At 35.9% G+C, this 24,045-nt stretch overlaps 1 protein-coding gene across 1 annotated transcript in view; it reads left to right on the top strand.

Moving 5' to 3' along the window:
• Positions 1–24,045, top strand: part of CAMKMT (calmodulin-lysine N-methyltransferase) — a 212,813-nt gene that overhangs the window by 181,184 nt on the left and 7,584 nt on the right. Inside the window, exons 8-9 of the mRNA XM_029965178.1 lie at positions 11,107–11,181; positions 18,167–18,230. Of these exons, the coding sequence (XP_029821038.1) occupies positions 11,107–11,181; positions 18,167–18,230 (139 nt within the window). The remainder of the gene's footprint in view (positions 1–11,106; positions 11,182–18,166; positions 18,231–24,045) is intronic.

The following is a 24,045-nucleotide window of genomic DNA, read 5'->3' on the forward strand; positions in this document are numbered from 1 at the left end:
TTTTGTAGGGAAGAATTCAACACTGGTGTGTGAAGTGTCATTCAGTGACTTCTTTTACACTGATCAGATCTTGCAGGGAAGTGAATAAAGTGATCTATGTAAGTGACTTACTGCAACATCAGTTTAATCTGGAGAAAGCATGTTCTTTGCTATAATGTGTCATTTGAACAGTGTCCAGTCTTGCAACTTTGCAGTGTCCAGTGCAAAGTTAAAAGATTTTTTCCGTATAAAGGTAATTCAGAATAGAGCTTTCTCAATGTGTCGTCTTCTTATGTCAGGATTTTTTACTCTTTTCCTTGCACATGGAGGAGAAATTATCAGTATGAGAGTCAGTTTGTGAGCGTTCCAGACATTTTAGTCTACGCTTGGAAAATATTCCAAAATGTGTATGGTGCAAAAAGGAACAATCCAGTATCAGCCAAGAGAAGTTAGATTAGGACAACCTGCCATACACTTGTGTATTTAGATTTATACAAAATGCAGTAAATGAGCACTTATCTAGCACTCTGCCAACTCTTCATTATTGTTTAAAAATACAGTAATAGAAGCCAAACTTATATTTGGCAGTTTGTCATATTATGTGTTATAATGTAATAATAGATACATAGTAAACAGTGGATATACAATTCTATTTTATTTTTACATAAGAGTGTAAGCAAGTACATGTAACATCAAATCAGTAAGAGAAATGCTTGTGGCAATGCATCCTTTGATTTGACTTGTAATAGTGTATGACATAGTCTTTATTCATTCTACAGTCAACTTTATAATCCACATCAAGAATGAATGACCATGTGAACAGAAGGGACAATTCCTGCTCCTTAAAGATTAACAGATAGGTTGTAATCTTCTCCAAGATTTTAGTGTTCCTTACAAATGTAATGAATTTACAAGCTCCCAGAACTAAACCTATTCAGAAAAAATGCTTTTGAAATACTAAATGACATCCAGTATAATAGTGGATGAGGTTTCAGTGACAGAGCACTGAATTTGTCTGATTCTGCTCTTACATTAATGGCCTCTTTCTCTGTGTCTGCCAACATGTGAATATTTTACCTACTGCAATGTTCTTCAAATATACCAAGTTTCTAAGCTTCCAGATTTCAACAGGTCATGTAACAGGTTCCATCAACATGGGACAGCCTTAATGAAGTCTCTTTCTTTGTTTTCGTACATCAAAATGACCTGGGTGTTGCTAAATTCAAACTTTTTAAAAACATATTTATTGAATTTGTTGTGTTTGTCTCCTTAGCAACCCTAAAGAAATCCATTTTGTTCCAACTACTTTTCTCCTCATGTAACACTCTTCCATGACAGCATCTATTGGCAAGGAGGAAAATGCCAAAAGGAACATTTACTGCTCTTTGGTTGGAAAGAAAAAGCTCCTGATTCCTGCTCTCTTAATTTGATCATTTCATGTATGTGTGGAAAGATACAATGAACAGGCTGTCTGCTCATGTCCATTGTGAAGTTGTAACTCTTCATCACTCAGCTCAGGTGGAAACCATTCCGTACCTCTGATCATACTTGCCCTGCTCTATATCTTTTTCAGTTTCAATCTACTCATTTTCAGATGACTGTGATCAGTATTGCATTCAAATTGTGCATAAATAGATATATGTAGTGGAATAATTATGCTTTTTGTTCCCCTTTTAAAAATGCCTAACAGTGATTTGCTTTTTTCACTGCAGTTGAGCACAGCGCTAATAGTTTCATGACACTGTCTGTCACAACATCAGGAGCTTTCCAGTGATGGTCAGTTTGGAGACCTTCATTTTCTATATCAAGTGAGAATTATTTTTTCCGTTGTGCACTTTGCATTTATCCACACTGAATTTCATCTGTCATTTTATTGTCCAATTGCTCAGTTTCATCCTTCTGCAATCCTTCACAGTCTGCTCTTTTCCTCACTGTCTTGAATGGTTTCTTAACATCAGCAAACTTTGCCACCTCAGTGCTCATCTCTTGTAAACATGTTGAATAGAACAGGTCCCAGGGGAACTCTGCTGATTATCTCCCTCCACTGTGAGAATTGACCATTTGCTACTACCCTGTTCCCTGTCTTTTGTTCTATTATTTAGCCATGTCAGGACTCTTGTCCAGTGACAGTCTGCTTTCCTAAAATGTTGTTAGGGAGGGTCCTTGCCAATAGCTTTTTGGAATCAGAAGCAGGCTGTGTTAGCCAGATCACCCTTATCTGAATACTTGTTGACATCTTGGAAGAGCTCAAGGTTTATAAAGCAGGACTTCTTTTACCAAAGACGTATCAGAAAAAGCTTCTGTGGTGAAATGTCTTCAGTTTCTTCTACAGTGAAGTAAATTTTTTGCACTGATGCAAAGAATTAATTTAACCTCTCTGAAATGTTGTGATCCTCTGTGAGTGCTCATTCTTTATCTCAATTATCAGCTGGCAGGAAGATATAGCAAAACAAAAACAAAAGGAAGAGTACACTCATTTTTTACCTGCCATTTTATTATTATAATTAATTTTCCAAGTCTGTGATTCTTTCTTCAGTTGGGTACAACTTCAGCTTTTGGAGGAATGACATCTTGTTTCTAATAACCTTTTTTACTGTTTAGCCATATCAGGTGACTTTCACAAACTTCCAAGCCTCTCCTATTTATGTATTTTACCCAGTTATGGTGACTTAATAAAGGATATTTTAAATTGCATTGTAGCTTTGTCTGTCTTCTTTATGGGGCCAGATGAGAATACATAAAGAGAAAAAACCGAAAAGTTAGCAAACTTTATTAAAAAATTCCTATGTGTTTGGAAAAACAGGGAGAAAAGCTAGGTGTTAGCTGAAAGTATAATGTATTATTTTAAATAATTCTTGCACAAATCTTTTACTATTTCGTGATGGTCTCCTGTTAGCTTAAAAAACATGCTATTGGTAAAACTATTGCTCTTGTACTCTCTTGGACTGTACAAAAAGACTAGGGGGAAACCACTGATATGAGAAGACAGAGATGTTTCTTCCCAGGGCTTTAAAGGAAAATGTCTTTGAGGTGTTAGAATCAAAGATTTTTTTTTTTTTATTCCTATGCTACCTTTTTACCCATCATTTTAGCCAATTTTTACATTGTTTCCTGGTTCACGTTGTTACCACTGTAGCTTTGTCTGCCCTTCCTTGTCTGCCTTGACTCTACCTTAATACGCAGTCATCAAGTCCATCTTGCACACTTTCAGTAGGCTCTCTCCTTCACAGGCACTCACTGCTAATCTTTACCATGGTAAACTTTAAATGTTGACAACATACTGCTTACAGTGTTATCCTTGTTTATTTCATTCATATTCAGTTAATAGTTACTCAAACATTAACCAAGGATACTGAAAATACATGCGATTCAGGAAGGGGGCAGAGGAGTGAATCAGGGGCTGGAAATGAGAGAGTTAAAGAGCTTTGTTTACTTTACTTGTCAAAGAAATGACTTGATTGTTAAGAAATGAATTGATTTTGCTCTGAAAATCTTATATGGAGAAAAAACCCTTTAACAGAAGATCGGTCTTTAATCTAGCTTACAAGTACCTAACAAGATGTGGAAACTGAAGCTAGGCAAATTCAGTCTAGAAAAAAATTAGATTTGACAGAATGATAATACATTAGAACATCTTTCCATGGGAAGTGGTAGTTTCTTAAGCAGTGAATGTGTTTGATTCATGGGTATTTTTCTGAAACACGTGTAATAATTTCCTGAGATATATGGCCTTGATACAGAAATTTGAAATCTTGAATGTTTATTATGGTCCCTCCTGCCCTCAGAATTTAAGCACCTGTGAATTGCATCTTCTCTGCTGTTTTTGATTTTTCGTCCATTCAACCCTTCTGGACCTGCCTGGTTCACATTCTTGGTTTTTTTTCTTCTGGTTCCCTTGATTATCCTCCCCATATTCATGGATAGACTGTTTTCCACAGAGCAAGAAACTGTCTTCTTTTCCTTCATATTTTTACACAAATCACTGATCCTACTGGTGTGGTTGTGCCACCTGTCTTTATGCTGTCTTGCACTTTGAAATTATGTATTTTTTTATACTGTATCATTCTGAATTAGAATTTGATAACCATCCAATTTTTTGAAAAATGTACTACCTGAACCTTGCTAAAAACAGTAGTCAGTCTCGAAATAAAGGCTGATTTAGAATGCGTTGATGTAGGGGAGGAATGTGAGAAGGCAAATTCTATACAAGATATTCTCACTTCTTTTAAATAAATAACCACACTTGTACTGAATGCTGAGTTGTGATGTGTCAACAAAATGGAAAAATTTATTCTACAACAGTTGTATTTACGTGCAACATTGATGATCTCCAAAATGGAAAAAAATTATTCTGCAGTAGTTGTATTTATATGCAGTGCATTAATTATGTCCCAAAAATTTAGTAGCTTTTGATAGCAAATGTGTGTTAGGACTGTTATTTTTGAAGAGAAAACTGTGATGTTCCCATCTGAATTTTAGCAAAATATGTTGTACAAAATGAGAGAGAGAAAATATGTTCTTAGAATAAGGAATAAGGGAAGTGTATAACTTAATCATACACTTCTAGAAAGAAACTTTTGGGCAAGAAAAACCTAGATAGGATCATAGAATATCTCAAGTTAGAAAGGGCTGATAGTTGGTTTTGGTGGTTTTTTTCTTCTTTTGTATTACCATGTTAATGTGGTTGGGTTTCATCATGAATTGTTGTACCAGACATTGTATAAACACAGAGCAAAAAGGCAGTTTGAGTTAGAGAATCTGTGGCCTAAGACCAGAGATAGATATGGTGAGGAAGGATAACAAAGATAACTGAAGTCAGCATGATTGACAGAGTTGGAGGCACAAGAGCAGCCTTGCCTCTTCTTGGTTTTTGTGGGTGCTATTTTAAAGGACAGTTTCAAGGATAATGGAATAAGTCTGTGAATGTTTGTGGGTAACATAGTGGAAGAAAATTTTACAGGTGCTTGCTTGAAAAGTTAAGTGGAAGATGTAGGTTGACATTAGGGCTGATTAAAGAAGGGACTTGTCCTTTTAATATTGAATGAGAGATAAAAAATAGGGAAGTGAAGCATTTGGAAAAGACAACTTTCAACTTACCTGGAGGAGTACAGAGAAAGGTGACAAGATCAGGGTTGTAGGCAAGAAAAACAACCTTTGCAGCAACCTACTGAATAAATATTAATATGGCAAGACTGCAAAAGCAGAGAGAACAGTATTGTGATGTTTGGATATAAGTGATGATGACATGGTCAAGAGTTTGAGTGGATTGGTAAGAAACTTCTTAGAGATGCTATGCAGAGAGAATAAGCAACACAGCTGAGTATGCAGCTACAGAGAAAGGTCTAAGCTAAGTATAGATTACAGACTGGAATTAATGGTTATGTCCAAAGGGATCCAGAAAATGTGGTCACACAATGCCTTGTGGTACATTAGAGGTGATGAGCTTCTCACTCAGGCTGTGAAAAATATTAAGAGTCTGTATACACAGTATAAACTGGAGAAATGGGTAGTTTGGTTTAGCTTTTATGGATGAGATAGCCCAGAAATAAAATTCAGAGGAAGAAAAGCTTGAGTTGGAACATTGTAAAATTATCAGAAATGTGAGAAAGGTTTGAAGGTAATCTTTAGAAGATCACATCTTAAAAATTATGAGATAATTAAAAAACAAACAAACAAAACCCAGAGGAATTAAAAATTGTAAAGAATAGTACGATTTTACTGGGTTGAAGAGAGAAAAAATGTATAGGAGAGTTCAGATTTTGAGCCTAGCCGAGGAAAATCATGGGTATACTTTGACAAGAGCAGATAAGTGACATGGGGGTTGCTGAAACCTGCAAGGACATTGTTAGAAGAATGCGTCCATTGACAATTGTAAATATCATATTCAAAATACTTAGAAATGTAAGGGGAAATGAAGAATGGTCGATATTGGGTACCTGTGGTTGAAAACTTAACTTTGCTCCCTTCAAACCAGGTATGCACTGTAGGGACTGAGATAAGGGATAAGAATACAAAGCAAAGTGAAGCAGTTAAAGTAAGAAACACAGGCAGAGAAATAAGAGCAGCCTTATGAGAATATAATAGGAGAGATGGGGAAATTATAGTAGGGAAATTTGCAAGACTCAGAGGAATTGTAATGATAGGTGTACACTTTGCCTCTTATCGCTAGATTAAAATCCATCTGCTTGATCTTTATACAAAACTAAGGAATCTCAAACAAGAGATCAAGGTGTGGAGAAACATCCTGATGATGCCTTTTGTTAATGTGTTAATGAACTTGCTTGGTTAATGTCATAGAAAAAGTCATATAAACCCCCAGACAAAATCTTTTACCTTAACCTGTATACTTTCCAATGATAATGCTTTTCAGAGACTGAATCTTAAATTAAAATATGAAAAGAAGAGGTGGGTAGATAGGGGTTCTTGCTAGCTGCTCATCTGCTAATTTGGACTATTTTTTTAATCCTTATTAAAACTACTAATACATTTTGAAGCAAGTAAGGCTTTTGTGTCCTTTGTCCTTTTCTTCTAATTTTGATTTTTTGTCTTTATCTGCACAACTACTTTTCTCCTAATTTGAGAGCTACTCTAGCCTGTGCCATTCATCACAAGAACATCTCAGAGCGACTTGGAAATGTTTCAAGTTTTAACAATTAGAGACTTAACCTGTTTTTTCTCATAGAAGTTACCTGCCTAGACACACTAGGAAGACAAACACTGAATAACAGAAGTTGAATAATAATAGTAGTGAAGAATTTTGCATGAGAAATAAAACCCTGGTAAAATCAGGTCTTTTGTTGTAGATTGCTGAGATACTTTACCGGTGTAAGGAGAAGAGTGTCGACATATGTCAGGCTATCCTCCCTAAATTAGAATTACTGTACAGGGGAAACCTTGGCTGCTGTAACTATCCCTGCAACATTTGCTATTTTCTTGTGCCTTTTTTCTTTCAAATACATGGGGCTATTTGGGGGTGCATTTTTGTTCCTAAAGTCTCTATTTTCTTACTTGATCTTTTTGTTCCAGTATCATAATTCTTCTAACTTGATCTAATCACATTTTCTGACTTGTTTGTCAATATAAGATATATTGGGGGGGAGGGGAGGGGAGGAAGAATTGCTTTGATTTTTTGTGTTGTGTGTGGTTTTTTTACTGAATTTCTTGCTTTAGAGTGGGGTAAAGTTGACAGCCTAGGAAACTAAAGCATCAGTACATCTTTTCTCAGCCTATTTTGATAGTATACTTTATCCCTGACCTGCAAAAGCCACCTCTGCTTGTGAGAGGGTAGTTCATTCTCCGTAGCTCTTTCAGTCCTTGTCCTTTTTGCTAGGAGTACCATCAAGATTGCTAATTATAGTAATAGGTTTGTGATGTGGGTACTTCTCCTCTGAAAACTGGTGACATTCATTTGATATAGGCCATAAAACAATCATTTGTGGGTACCAAGTTTCAACCACCATCACTTTGACCCAAGCAGTAGCTAAATAGTGCAGTAGTGTTTTTCCCTTGCATCCTATTTCATTTTTAATGTTCTTCCTGTAGCCAAAAAGAGCTCCCAACTGTTTTGTATTTCAGACTGTGTTTCAGACCCTTTTCTGCTAAAACTCTGATGCCTATTTTCAATTGTAAGAAACTAAACCTGCATCAGTTAAATAAACCAGCACAAAATAATATCAAGAGTGAGCTTTATACAACCTTAAATATCTTGGTTTGTTGTTTGGGTTTTTTTTTTACAAAAAAGCCATTGAAGGTGTGGCTTGGACAGAAACAGAGAGTAAAGCATTTTTTTCAAAATTACAAAATTATTTCAGTTGTTAGTACTGTAGCACTTTCCCTCAAAAGAAAGGCATAAAAATATTATAACTTTAAAACTTACTTTGCTGGAAGAAAAGTGGCTTGAGAAAGAAAATGGTTTATGTCAGCTACTTTAACATCACTAGAAAGGAACAAGAAGAAAATATTAACAAGGCTTGCATTTTCTTCATATTGGCAGTAAACATGATACATGCGATTTAAGACACTTTTTCTGGTGTGGTATTTTTACACTTCTACTTTTTTAAAGGAAATTTCATAAAAACTGAGATTTTCAGATTTCTGTTGCTGCCACTTTTCTGGGTTTCCTAGCAGTGCTTTTCTTTAAATGGAAATGCAATCAGTCCTTACTTCATGGTGCCTTCAGTGTTTCTTTCAGGTCTGACCACTAAGTCCAAGAGTCACCTCCTCAGTAATTCGTAAAAAAAGTATTGTTCCCCACCCCCTTACTACATGTGGGTTCATGCACTTAGATACACCTCTTTGCCTTTTTCAGGGTTGTTTTGCCATATTACTGGGGTTTTTTGTACTTTACGCCCAGGAATTGTTCTTGGATTACAAGAACTTGTATGGCTGGTATGATTCACTGCTTTCACTAGCACTAGAATTCAAAATAGCTGATTCAGAATCAGGCTGATTCTGACTTTGGTGTTAATGATGTAATAGTGTTGACTCTGAGCAGAATTGATCCTGTTTCCCTGATATGTGGGGGCATGTCTGCTTTACAGGTGCAGGTGCAGATGTTCAATTGCAGCTCCTGCAAATCTGTGGAAGCATTAAATAGATGGAGTAGTCCAGAGTTAGCTACTGAAACAGTTTTAGAGGTTGCAACCTGTACCGCACTAAACATCTCCTGGCTGCACCTCCCTTACTGGTCATACTTGCACTTAGCTAAGGATAGCCAGGTTAAATACATAGAGCTTGTAGTTCCATCTCTCCCATCAGCGTGCATACATTCTGAGTGAGATGAGTCCTACTGGTATTTATTTTAGAGAAATGATCTTTAGGTTTACACGCTTATCAGGATGAGTCCTGTTGGTATTTATTTTATAGAAATTAACTTCAGTTTCGCCACAGAAATAAAGATTTTTCTGTACTTTTAGAAAATTTATGGCAAAGTTGATTTTAAAAATCTTGTGTGTAAATTGTCACTGGCCTTTGCATAATTGTGATGTCTTCAGGAAAGCTACTATACTGAAACTAGAGACCAAAAGCAGCCCTGGTACTAGATCAGGGAAATGGAGAAGGATGTGTGGCCCTTTGCTCACTCCTAACAGTACACGTGCCAGTCATGTTACACCACTGCTCATGGTCCTGGCAACCTGTCAGTTCCATATTTTGCTCAGCACCATGGTTTATGAGCTTTTACCTACCCACACAAACTCTTCTTGCCTACAGTAGGTGTGCACAGAAAACTCTGTGTTTTGGATACTCAGCGGAAAACTGACAGTAACATAAGGGAGGGTTGGTGGGGGGTTTTTTGTTTCTTTTTTTTGCAGGAGGGGGCACCTATACTGCCTTCCAAACTGCATGTGTGAAGTATAGTAAATATATGGGTTAAAAAAATCATAATTCAAATCTCTACAGTGGTACTGATCAGATCTCTGTTTCTGTAGCAATGAGAACCAAAGGTGGCCTTTTAAGGCTCACAGTTCTTCTACCAATTTCCAGTTCTGCTTCAGGATTCTTAAAGTATTAGAGTGCGTGCTTTAAACCCACAAAACTTACCTTTACCTAATTTTCACCATTCTAACCTAAGTTTCCACGGAAACAGGGTTGAAAAAGCTGCTGGTAGCCAGCAGGCAGCCAGCAGCTGAGAGTGAGAACTCTCCTTTGTCACTTTCCACTACTGGATGCCTGCTGCGTGCCAGTGTGCAAAGCTACCTAGGCTTCTAAAATCTGGATTACTTTCAATTTGAGGGGGAAAAATTAAATTAATCTACTCTTTTCTGTCTTTGGATTGTCTCAGCAAATTCCAGGAGGGCAAATGGGCTAATGAGTCCTGATCTGTTCAGTTACATTGAGCCCCACATAACCAAAGCTTTGCCAACCAACTCGGCCTCTCCTTTCATAATTTCCATGTTTTAAAAGCATTCTGTCTCAATTTTTTTTGTCTGTGCATGTGTACATGCATATTGTGGTACCTTAATTCTCTGTATCTATTTCTCTAAATATTTATGAACCTTTTTTGCATACAGTATAATCAATGTACAAAATTCCCTTTTTTTCCTGTATACTTAGGGAACATTTCTGAATGAACACATTATAAACTGATCCTCGGTTAAATATTAGGAGTAGGATGTGAATGGAGATGGCTTTTAACCAGAAGTAGATTATAGCTGCGGGAAGACTAAAGGGTCTGTTTGGTCAAGACTCATACAAAACTGAGATAAGCATGCACAACCTGACAAGATCAGATTAGATCCTTCCCCCACGAGTGCTTTTCCCATAAATATTTATCTACTTTCTATTATAAATAACCAGGAAATGAAAAAGAAGGATAGATTCCTTTTTAAAAATAGCCTAGAAATAGAAATGCAGCTTCAAATCTTATGGGTAATGATATTTAAAGTATGCAGTACATTCCAATACTAGTTGCTATTTTTTAGATGGGAGTAAAGTACTGAAATTCTTTGTGGCAGCTACATAAATCAGCAGCATTTATCACCAAAAAAAGAACTTTGTACATATGTGAAATTTTACCTACTACTGGGTACCTTAGAATTAAATAGCTTATCACCTATGAGAGAATAGGTGTTGACAGAGTCAGCACTGCTGTATTTTTAAGCTTGCCTGAGGCAACATAGCTGGCATTGAAGTTAAGCTTGGCATTTTTTCACCCTGTCCCTCCTCCCTTCAGCCCAAGTGAATGCTCACTTCATCAATGAGAAACACAACTGACTTGCCTGCCAGATGCAACAGAGATCCATGAATTCACATCTATTCTGCAGATTTGTGTTTCATTCAGATTGTCAATACTTTGACTTCACTTGTTTGTGTAGTAGTGTTAAGGGGTAAAAATCTGAAGCTGGGCATGTGCCACTAATTCAGAAAGGCATATTTGTTGGTGATACACTCATCAGAACCTGTGTGGATTGCCTTTCTGCTATAATGAAAAATAGCTCTTTAGCTTTGAGATTTAAAACCTTAAAAATGTACAGAATAAGATTTTTACATTCATCTTTGACGGTAACGAGTGTGCACTTTTTAAAACACTTCAGTGTCACATAAGAATAATATTAGTACTTTAAAAATCTCAAGATGAAAAATGTAAGTCCTTTTTTCTTTTTATTTTAAATCTTTTTTTTCCTCTAGCATTTTACGATGGGATAATGAGACAGATGTCTCTCAACTGGAAGGACATTTTGACATTGTTATGTGTGCTGACTGGTAAGTACATAAAAATCATAAAACTCATGTTAGAAAAATAGCTTTGCTGGAGTAATTGTACTGTGCTGCTTGCTGATGGCTAAGCAAAGTCAACAAATGAAGCACAAAGCCACCTTAACCTCAACAAATTAATATTCATCTCCATGTGACAGTTATAAGGTAGTCTTCTATCACACAGTAACTTCTACCACATTATTTCCCAAAGATTGATTTTGAGAAGCATTTCCATTTTCTGGAATTGCCTCTGTTTCATGCTTGACGTATCAGTAAATGGACGACTTAGGCAAATTGCAAATAATTATGGCTCAGTGAGGAACAGTCTGGAGAAAAGGGAGTTTATCAACACAAACAGCTCAATTAGCTTACTTCTTAGGAAAGATCTGACTATTGATATAAGGGGATATATTTTTTGCTCCCTGGAATGTCTTTCCAAGGAAAAAGAGATTTTCAAACCTTTTTCCCCACCACCACATTCTGTTCCTTAAATCAATTTGGCATCAATATTTGTAGATATAGGCTTTATATTATTTACACAGGAATATGTTAATTATAAGATAATTCATAGTAAGGAAAATAAGAGTACTGCACTTAATTTATGAAAAGGTAGATACATGTTGCACTATGGTGGATTGTTTAATAATTTATGCAAATAGATTTGATTATTGACACAACCCTTTTCTGATACTGCATTTGCAGGATTGTGCTGTGCTATATTTGCTGTGTGCTAGCTTTAAAAATGGTACATTATTAATAATTTGTGTTATAAAAATGTAGACAGTGTAAAAAAAAGAGCTGTGCAAATTTTATTTAGGAGAGTAGATATTTTTAAACAAATCTGTTTTCCCTTCATGGATATTTGCTCTTGACCCTTTAAATGTCTACAACAGAAAAAGAGCTGTTTATGTTTTGTGACACGTAACTGTTGTGAGAGACCAAATTCTGAAAAAACGGTCTTGCTAGGACAGCTCAGTTCAGCAAATTTCTGTACCTTATTAAAAAATAGTTAAAGGAAAAAGCAAAGAGAAGTATGAAGCTGTCTATTGTCTTTTTAAACAATGTTCTTTTTCAAGTGGCTTCTTATAAAATATTCCCCTAAAGCTTTTTTTTTCCCTTTCATATTTTTCAAACTCTTCTTATTTCAGAAAAGTTATTGGTTTTGTATAGCACTGGAGAAAGTGTATTTAGTGATCTTTTTGCCATTTTCTAATACCTATTTGTTGACAGAATGCAACAGTGCTTTGTTTCTCTTAGCATTTAATTTCTGAAAAGTTCTTTGTTCCCAAAAAGGACAGAGGAGGGTTTCTAACTAATCGCTGATAATGTGCCTCAGAGATGCATCATCTGATTAAAATAAGGAGCTAAACAACACCATATGATTTCAGCAAGTAATTTAGTAAATGCCTTCCTCACCAAATATTAGAATGGATACTCCAGGTTTCATTGCACAGATGAAGTTAATGCTGGACAGGATTAGATCAGATTAAGTATGAAAGTCAGATCAGAGTGCTGGCGGACATGAGCAGGAGGGCAGCAGTCTTCTCGGAGGCTTAGACAAGGCTCACATATGGATGTTCTCCAGATTATGTGGGTGAAGCAAGGTCTTGCCAAGAGATTTAGAGTTAAATTTGTTCTTCACACAAATATCAAAACAACCTGGCTGTGCCTTCTCTTGTATTCTTGATACTCACACCATGTCATCCTATTTGTGCTGGGAGTACAGCAGAGTGGAGCAAGACTTAAGTTGTTTTTTTCAGTAATATTCGTGCCTAATACTCCTCCCAGTCTGTTTGGAAATAGTGTAGTTTCTTTAGGAAACAAAGAATCAAACATGACAGGTAAAATACATAATGCATTTGCAATCCCTGCATTTTGTACATATATTTTGAAGCACTTAAGATGCAGGTAAGTGTATAAATATTTATAGATTTCTAAAAAATAAATAGAAATGTGCAGGTTCGCTTAAAGTATTTGGTTTTATTCACAAATTATCTGCATTTTCTTATTGCAGGTGCCCATATATATATAGTTTAATAAGCATGAAAATCCCTTCATTGTTTGTTTCTTTTAGAAATCATTCTTTTAGTTATGGACACTAGGTTTTCTGGTACATGAAAAGGCTGGGGAAAGAAATGTTCCATGCTTTATCAAACTCAAATCATCTTTTCATTTTCATGTACTTCTCTTCCGAGATATAGAATCGGTTTGAGAACAGTTGGCAGGATTTTTACTCTCTGAATTTTTTGGGCTGCCATTGAAGAGGAAAAAGAAAAATCCCTTTTCTTCTAGCTCCTCGGCTGAAACCTGAAGTATGCAGTGATAAAAACAGATAGAATAGATTGCATTTAGTTTAACACCATCATATAACTCACTGTCAGTCAATAAAATCTGAGATTAGAACAGAGAACTAAAAAGCAAAAAATCGGAGTTCGAATATTAGGTACATGGATAAATTTTTATTGAAGTATTTCCAGCAAGGGTGATATTGTCTGATTCTCTGAATAGCTAACCAGTGGTACTGCTTGATCCCATTTACATGAAAACAAGCTCTATTCATAAACATATTCCAAATCCACATGGAGATTCAAGGAAAAATGTACATGATTACAGCAAGCAGGGATATGTTTATATTCATATATTTACAGTCAGACTTTCATAAACCTTGTGTGCAGGAGTGGAAAATAAGTTATTTCCCAGAACAAACAGTCTATTAGTTAACAGCTAAATTTAGTAGCTCAACTAGATTATAAAATAAATAAGAGGCAAACTGTGAAAGCTAGCCATTATTTAACCATTCAGGATTTTGACAATAAAAATAGTTTCATGGTTCAGCAGGTCCGAAATAATTTGTAAAATTGTAAAATGTCAACTATGAGATAAAAATAATAAGAAAAAAAATCTTGGTGAGGCTACACCTGGAAGGAGGATACAGTGAAAAAATACTGAAATAACAGAATCTTTAAAGCATATCCACCCATCTCATATTTTTGAGGGGGAATTTTAAGGCCAGGTGAGGGCTCCCAGAATTTTTGACTTTCATTTGACCTACACTTGTGGATATAAAGTCATACAGGTGCTGGAATTGTGAGTATGAATAGAAGAGGCGAAATAACAGATGCCTCTATTGACTGGCCAAAACAAAGACTCTTCCACAGTTCTTGTGAGCCTCAAATTTCTGATTATTAAAATAGTGTATGTACTTTCCTTTATTGAGAAAAAAATTTCTGAGATTTTTAATCCAAAGAGAGAGTCAAAGCCAGTAGGACTGAGACAATAAAAAAATCTTTATCTTTTACTTTATTGTAAAACAAGTTTTCACAAATAATTTAATGTAGGGGTGGTATAAGGTTTATACCCCCATATTGTTGGAAATGCATAATATTTATTATTTACTTACAATGATTCTATTCTTAAAGTTTGGCACATGCATAAGTGTTCACACGACAGAGGCCAGGGGGAGCTATCCCACATTACTTTCACTGCTGAGATTTTTGCTGAAGTCATGGGGAGTTATGTCTTCGCCAGGAATGTAGAACTGAACTGAAAGTATTCTTTAAATACCTTAAAATACCTTATTTTGTCTCTATTAGTTTAGTGCCAGAATGCAGTAAGGCCTCTGTCCTTCTTCCATTTAAACTTATTATTCCTTTTAGGCCTGATTTCTTGCACACTCTTTCAAGTGCATTGGAACCTGACCACATGGAAGTAAGGGTTTTTTTCAATTTGTATCACCCATGTAGTTGAAGGCGAACAAAAGGATAAATGACTCTGCACATTAAACACTACACATTTAATAGTGTCTGAAGTACACCTGTAAACCCAGGTCTTTTAACAATTGCAAAGCATGCAAAAAGAAAAATAAGTTCAGCATAAAACAAATATCACCATGAAGCAAACTGAGAATCTACTTGGGTTTTTTATTTGTTTCCTTGTGGCTTACTGTTACTTCTGTACAGTTTTGGTATAAACTTTCTTTTTTTTTTATGGTAATTTAAAATGTAAAAAAAAAAAAAAATAAGAGGGAAGAGAGGTGACAAGGTTGCCTGCCTGTTCATCAAGATTTCACAGGTTAAGAGCATTGCCTAAACAAAGACCAAATCATCAGCTGTGTTCTCACCTCTCTACTACTGTCATTCAAAACTTCCTTGCTGACCCAAGAAAACCTTGCTATTCCTGTCCTGAGCTACTGCTTTCACAGTGTCCTCACTACATAAACATGAGATATTACCACTAAAGTAATGGCAAGCTAAGCCAAATTTGAACTGAGGTGTGAGAGCTGAGTGTGAATGGTTTGGAACAATACATTATCTAATTTTGCTTAGTGGTTCACAGAATCACAGAATTGTTAGGGTTGGAAGTGACCTCTGGAGACCATCGTCCAACACCCCTGCCAAGGCAGGGTCACTTAGAGCAGTTTACACAGGAACATGTGTACTGTGAGCTTCGAAGGATGCTTTTGGGTACATTTTCAGTAGGCTGTGGTAATAATTAGTCATACAAATTCTACTGGTAAGAGAAATTGCGTGACTAAATCCCCTTGTGTGGGCCAAATCCTGTGCTGTTCCTGTCTGCAGCATAGATTATCTAATAACTTCTTCAGGATTTTCCTCATTCAAAGCATCCCCTGACTCAGGTGGAGGATAGAGATGTTTCCTGGAGTCACTGCATTGCATTAACACTGCTTCCAGTCTTCTCTGCTCCTTCTGGTCAGAGTGCATGGCTCACAGAGCAACAGTTTGGAAATCACAATATCAAACTGTGTTCAATTAAGTAGGTTGTGTCCCAGGGACAGGCCTTTTGGAGGGTAGGGACAACTTGGGGCAACTGTCTCAGGTTATCTGGGTTTCCTAAGGTAAGAGGGCTAAGAGTCTACCTCCCATACCACCAAAATGTCAGCTGGGGTTGGACAGAAAAGGTATTATTGAAGTTGTCTAATCTAGCAGGTCATGTAACCCTTTAGAGTTCTCACACACTCAGTTCACAGTTTTGGTGGACAAAGGCCTGTAGTTCTCATTGTGAAGGAACAAGATTGGTAGCAGCAGTTGTGCCCCTATCTCATTGTAAGAAGAGAGAATGGTATTCAGGTCCATGAAAAAGAGATTTTAACACTGGTAAGCTGCCCCAAGATTGTGTTTCCACTACACTGCTTTCAATAATAAAAATAGTATAAATGCACTTTTCATTTGGAATGTACTTCTGTTTACACAGGATCCCAGGAAGTCTTAAATGTGTGAGTACTTGTGATGATGTGGAAGAAAATTAATTACTTTTAACTATTCTTTCGGGAGAGTAATCATGTATTCCACTTCTTCTGCGGGTGGTTAAGTTCCCAGTGAAGTAGTGTCTTAGGACATCTATCTGTATAGGGATCAACCTGAGGTGAATGTCATTAAAACACCCAAGAGACATCAGAATCAAGGCTGAGGGGTAGCCATCATGCCAATTGCACAAGTTTAAATTTTCTTGTGAGCCAGGCTATCAGAGAAGCTGATAGCTAGTACTTCATATTCTTGAGAAGAAATTCAGAAGGTCATACTTCTCTATTAAATGTTCTTTAAGATGTGTGTGGATACCCATTCTACCATATTTTCTCAACAATATGGGGTTCTGCCAGTTTTTACGGATGAAATTTGGTCGCGTAAAGTTTTCTTATAGACTTGTTTGTTTGTTTATTCCCCAGTAGCAAAAATTCACAGCTCTTACACAGCTACTTGACTCTATGATATGTAATATTATATTCTCCTTGGTAGCTGTGGAGTGTCTAAATACCCACACATCATCTGTTCTTGATGAGAGGGCTGTTGTTGGCAGATTACTTTCTTTCTCTTCAGAGTTTCCATATATTCTTCATGTTCTTTTAGAATTTCTAACCTGGAAAAAAAAATTACCTACATCTTTTCAGAAAAGAAGTTTGAGCATAAAGGGAAGGGGAGTATAGGGAAAAAACCTTAGAGAATGGACAAAATGCCATGTAGTGTTAAACTTGAACTTGATACAAGCTGGGAAGCAGTTTTATTACAGAGAAAATGTGGGGGAAGAAAAAAAGAAGAAAAAAAAAATCACATTATCTGTGGCCTGCTTGATAGAGTTTCTTATCTGAATCACCAATATAAATGCAGCCCACAGTAGTAAGGACTGAAAGGCATCGGTTGCTATCAGATGGTTGTTCACTAACCATTGTAAATGCACTCATCCACAGTAACTACATGTCCACAAATATCTAGTCAAGAGTGATTGGCACCCTGGTTGCCACTATTAGTATATACATTAAGGTACTGAGGGGCATGAAGAATGAATTATCCCCTCAAATCATGAGGTAATCACGCCAAAATAGGGCTGACCGTGTTGGCAACATTGCATGGGAAAATTGACTCTGCTGCTATCCTTGCGGGACCCATGCTGGAGATGAAGGATTGCACTCTTGAGAGATGACAACTCTGTACAATCTGGGCCATTGTATTTGAACAGTGTTTGAGAGAGAGAGAGGGTAAGATCCTGTAAATCTTTATGGGGATAGATAGAGATAGATATATAAATATAACAAATATGCATAATAAGTAAGAATTAATGCCAAAACTGTGAAGGTAAAAGGAAAAAAAATAGCCTTAATAGTAACACCTGAAATACAATAGAAAACACTTTTAAAAACTTCCAGTCCCCTTGTATAAAAAACCATGTAAAATGCTAACTTTTTATATTGATCCTCATTTCTGATACAGTACTATTTTAATAGCTAGCATGTATGATCAGTGAATTTCAGCTATATAAAGAGCAGTTTCATGCTGTTAATTTAGCTTTGGTTTAGATTGTATTTCATGTTATGTATTTCTAATGTTAAAAGAGCCTGCACTGGATCGAAATATAAACCACAGTTTCTCTTTTACAGCATTGTGTAAACATATGTAATTAGCCTTGTACTTATCTGCATTAGTATCATTAGAATTGAAAACCCATTTTAATCTGGATTCTGTTCTCTTCTCAATGTCAGCCTGTTTCTGGACCGGTACAGAGCTAGCCTTGTTGATGCAATAAAGAGATTACTCCAACCCAGTGTAAGTATGTTTCTATTTTCTCCTGAACACTGGCTTCAGAATAATTAGTCTGTGCACAATGATTGAGAGAGTAATGGAATGGCAGGATTAATGTCATGTAATACTTTAATACTTATTATGTCCAACTTCAATTGAGTCTTCTAATCTATCAGATTCTTTCCTAATCATAAACTAGGAAACTTCTTATACTTGGCCTTCTGATAAGGAACACAGTGGGTAGTAAAATAAATGAAACCGCTTCAAAGATAGCGTCAGATTATTTTTATCAAAGCGTTTCTCAAGTATTTTCCTTTGATAATAATGTCTTCATATTAAAGTAAAATACAGTATTGAAAGTTTTTATGTTGGCTTCTGTCATTTTTAATCCCTTCAATTGTAACCTTTGTCATTGTGTATTTATTTATTCTGAAAGAATATTTTTTCTTTTCATTTATGTTTATTTAAATGAAAAAAACCCTTATACATATACTGTGGCTTAAAATATTTTTCCATTGAGTAAGCTCTGTGTTTACATGTTTTATACCTTAGAAAATAGTGAAATTGTGCTCTTCATAAAATGATTATATGTTCTACGAGTGTCACTCAGGAAATATTTTATTGATCTAAATCTGTTAGTTTGTTTAAATCAGAGAGACCTACAGGCAAAAAAAAATCTGGTATATGCATATATAAAATATATATATTATATCTATAATCTCAAATCTCAAAAAAAATGGAAGACAGCAAAACGAGAAAAGGAGAAAACATGAAGTAATTGGTCTAAGTAGGAGTTTGAGACAGGAATTTTCTCCCTCATGGTTAACATCCAAATCTTCCAGTAAAGTAAACTTTCCATTTCAAAACAAAAGTATTTCTTGCTAGCAATGCATTCTCCAAATTTTATTTAAAATTTGTATTGTACTTTTTGTACAAGAGATTTTCTCTGTAAAAGAAATAGAAGACCCAAACATGCAAAGGCTTAAGAAACTGAGTCATTTTAGTAATGTTAGTAATCCCATTCTTTGCTTAGAGTGATCAGGTTTCTATTCTTGGTTCTATCATAGACTTTCCTGAGTGACCTAAGGCAAGTTACTTAAGACTGAATTATTTTAATGAGCTGTGGGGCAAAGCTGCCAGGAAGACAGGAGACAGTAGCCACCCTGAGGAAAAGGTTACCCAGATATTTCTGTCAATGGCAATAAGGAAAGGTTAAGCAGCTCCTGCCCAGAGTGACGCGTTCTGAATTTTATGATGTACCAATGTTTGTCCAAGTGCAATAATTTTTGGAACCACAGGTGATCTGGAACACAAAGTTGATCCCAGTTAAAAAAAATACAAAAAGATTTTTTTTTCAGACCAGATCCATGTTAGAAACTGGTTCTTCAGGTATTCCCATAGGCCACTGTACTGGCTCCATGGAAGAACACCAGGGAAGAAAAGCATGAGTGGCAAGAAAAGTGTAGAAGAGATGCACTGGTAACTGGTAACCTGGTTGGAGCCTCTGGCTGGAGTGGAAGAAGAACTGTTAGTTGCTTTCTCTCCTGCTTATAGTTAAACATGGTCTGGTGCTCTGTAGTGCCAAAAACACATATACACGTATGTCTGTATATGCATACACAGACACACATTCTTTAGCTGGGCTGATTAGCCAACCAGAGAATTTGATTTAAAAGGCAAGGTGGCCTGAATTTTAAGTAGTGTTGCCATCTAGGCAACAATCTAGATAATTTAGGAATTGTTAACCTGAATTTAAACTAAAACTGGCCTGACTTTTTCTTTTTAACTCCAGTCAGTTTATTCAAATTCATTACAAGCCTTTGTTTTTCAGGGCATATGAGCTACAGTCTGTATGAATGTAGGTGGAGTAAAGGGAGATGGCTTTTTGTTGCCTTTCTTCCTAGTCTTGCTTGCTTCAGCACGTTGCGATTAATAGCATAGCCTGTATTAATAGCATAGCATTTATTTGCTGTGCATTTTAGGCCATGGTTCCTATTTCTTATCAGCAAAACTAGCTTAAGAAATTCTTGCTCCTTGCAGGAATTTCTGTTGCAGAGTTTTGGACCACTATCCAAACTGTATTTTTAACTAAACTCAGTTGCCTAATCCACTTTATGAATGGCTATATGGATGGATATCCATTTATGGCATGGCCTTGCAAATTACTGTAATTCATAACTAAGAGGACAGCAAACTGTGGGGTAGAAGTTGGGAGTACAGGCACCTTAAATGAGCTCTTTTGTCCAAAAATTACATGTTCAACAGAGATGCCTTCAAGCATATGCTTTCGTGGTTTGAAAGACCCAAATAAAAGCGTATACTCATTTGAGATCCCAAAAGAAAATACAGTCACAAGTACAAAATAGTTATCAATTTTACTGTTCTTGTTAACTTGTATAAATCTAAGGATAACACCAGAGGACACTTTACTAAATGACACTATACTTGGGCTTTTAAAGGAAAAATAAATTAATAGTGAACTCATTTACCAGTTGCAATAATTAAGAATAGCTTATGGGCATTAGTTTATGCCCAAGCTAAGGCATAAACTTCTTCGATTAAGTTCACTCTTCTACATTAAGTATTTTGTCTCAAATTTAGAAGTTGCATTTCCTTTTTGGTTTAGAAGAGTCTGGGGAAAATAATAACCAACAATACCATAGGAAAAAGTGGAGTAAACAGAAAATTACAGGTATCCTTGCAAAAATTTCTTGAAGAAATTCAGAACATATAATCTATTCTTACTGCTAGTTTAAAATTCATCTGTGGTATTTCCTTTTTCATTAAGGATGTTGTTTGTGGCTATTAGAATCCTTATGGCACATCCTCCTGATGTGTTTTGGGTAACTTTTTTGGTTGCCTTGGCACAGGACTGGTTATTTCAGTCATCTGATTCATAGTATTGACCCCATGGACAATTGTATTGGCATAGGAAGACAGGACCAAAAATTCACAGAGGCAGAAATAAGCAGTTCACAGAGTTACTGAGGGCTGAAATTTCTATCTAAATTTGTCACAGAGGCAGATGTCACCTGTAAACCAATTCAAAGAATTAGGCATGGAAATTCTACATCAAACAAATTTACCTTGAATGGCTGTATTTTATTTCTCTAAAGCTACTTGAATTGATATGCCAACATTTAGTTTTATTTTTTATATCATTAAAATATTCTTTAAATTTCAATCTCAGAATAACCTTTTTTTTTTTTGCATATTTCCCTGATTAAGAACAGTTTTTTGTCAAGGCTTTGATTCTTCTGAGGCCTATCCATTCAAAATCCCAGTGAAGTCAATGGGATACTGTTGAGCTGTGATTAGTATCAGCAAGTAAGACTGCATTTAATGATGATGATGAGTAAACTTGGTCATAGTCAAATCCAAAATATTAACGCTTGTCCCATTGTTTATTGTAGCATTTTACTGACCCTTCAAACTATTATAACTGACATTTTGCTCTGAATTTTGTTCCCAAATTTAATGGAAATATTTTCCCTGCTGAGGAAAGGCCATTTTGAACTTTAAACCTCATCCTTTAAACATTATCCCAGGAGATACTTTTGAATTAGAATTAAACTTGGGATAGTCAGTGAAGAATAGAACCAGGACAGTGGTCTACTTTTTTTATTGTACAGTAACCAAGAAATGAAAAACACACATGAAATTCACATTTCTTTTATAATTGGAAATGCGAATTAAGCCCTATGTGAATGTGAAATGTGAATGATTCTGTAGCAGAATCACAGAGATCAGGCAGTTGACAAAAAAGTTTTTCAACTCAGATTAATATAGACCAGAATTGAACACCAGTTTTGAGATTATTGTGGTATTAAACTTTAACCAAGTTTTTTATCAGTGAGGGCAAGAGCCTCAAGTATTTCAGATGCACACTAAAGTCAACAGATGAATGGGTTTTTACACTAACTAAGGAGCTGACCAAAAGTAACTGTGTAGTGATTTCCATAAAAGACCATTCCCCTTTTTTGAAGTTATTTCTAGATTTTCTCTCTGGGTTTAAGAGATATTTCATATGGATATTTTGTACATTCTATTTTACTGTATTTCTCTTTCAAATTTAATTGGAAGTAGTCTACAGAAAACATGAGAAGGAATGACCACATGGACTGTTGACTCCAAATATGAAGGTGTGCTACTGTCTGAGCACTGCTTCCTCATCAGAACTGCTGGATCAGTGACCATTGTAGAGTCTGTAGCCTCCTTTCATGAGGTTTAGTCATATCTGAGGTCCCCATGAATCATGTAGTCAGTAAGCCCTGGGTGAAGGACATGTGATCATTACAGTGATCATAGGGATGAGGGACTCAGAGAAGTCTCATCCTTCTTATGCCAGGAAGAGTCTCTGCAGAACAACATTCTGGGAAGCGTGAGATGGCAGCAGGAGGAGGAGGTTTCTCAGCTGAAGGCTCCCTTTGCTGCCCACTTCTGTTTGATGACATTAAAGCATGCTAGGGATATGAGGGAACCGAATGTGAATTTCCTGTGTTTAATGTTTTTCATCCTGAGCTGAGCCTATATTCAGACCTAGCATTTACATAAGCAATTCCAGTGCCTTCAACAAGAGTTACACCCCTTTGCACCTCATATTTAGCCATAGAGTTAAAGTTACAGCTACATAAATGAACAGAAGTTGAGTTGCTTTAGATATTGCCATGAATCTCCTTTGTGCTTAAATTTCCCGTGAGAAAGATGAGGATAACAGTACTTCCCTATCTCACAGAGAGATGTTGTGAGAATAAATATAGTGCTGTGGTATTAATGGTTGGAATCTTTTAAGTACACATTGGTACGGTATGTATTGATGTAGCGTTTTTATTGCTGTTTCACTGTGCATTATTTTGGTGTACATATGCATGTGTGAGACACAGATTTGTTTTCTATTCTTCTCTCTAAGTATCTGTGTCAGTGTTGTAACTGTCCTGAATTCCTATTGAAATTCTCCGTACTGATCACCCTTTTCCTGTGGTATACAGATTACATTTTCTCAAACTAAATATACTTCTACAGCATCTAATCCTTTTATAACTTTTTTAGTTCCCTAAAAACATTTTTTGTCTTTTCAGTTGATTACAGCACCTCACAAATTAGTCTTAGCTCTCATTAACATAAAAGTTAAATACAGGAACTCACAGTAAACTTTGTGGCTCCCCTCAGTGTGATATGCTGTTTGCTGATATTAACCTTTGTTTACAGCTCTTTAACCACTTTTCTTTCCATGTGACAGAACACAGAATCCAGCCAATTAGAATTAATTATTTTTGCAAATAAGATTTTGAGAGTTGCTCTATCAAGTAGGTTAGGTTTTGGGCAAGTACTTTTGCACAGTGTGTCTAAAATATATATGGGTTCAAGGTACAGTCATTTTTGTTTTCTTAAATACAGAAGGATGAACAAAAAATTAGGTAATGGACCATAATATGTTGCCTGGGCATCATAAATGGCCTGATCATCTTGCAAGAACCTGAATTAGTATTCAAGAACATTAATTCCTGCTTTAAATGCAATTTACCACTTAAAGGTCAAATTTAGTTGCACTGCTCAGGTAGTTTAAAATATCTTTGAAAAATTAATGATCAGGTCTGATTGGCCTCCCATTTGCCTTATTTTATACTGTTGTAATTCCACTGACAGTGAATGGGAGGTAGTCTTCTATGTGTGAGAGAGAAAAAAGAAAATAATTATTTACAGTCTTTGTGTCGTCATGAGCTAACAAATGGATTTTTCATTGAGTGTATGTTTTGTATGCTTTTTCTGTTTTATTTTGGTAATCCACAGACATCATTATTATATGAAAAGAGGCAGTTGGGAGTTTTCTAAAGGAAAT

Source organism: Manacus vitellinus, unplaced genomic scaffold (genome assembly GCF_001715985.3).
Source record: "Manacus vitellinus isolate BGI_N305 unplaced genomic scaffold, ASM171598v3 scaffold_8_pilon, whole genome shotgun sequence".
In the NCBI taxonomy this organism is placed as follows: Eukaryota; Metazoa; Chordata; class Aves; order Passeriformes; family Pipridae; genus Manacus; species Manacus vitellinus.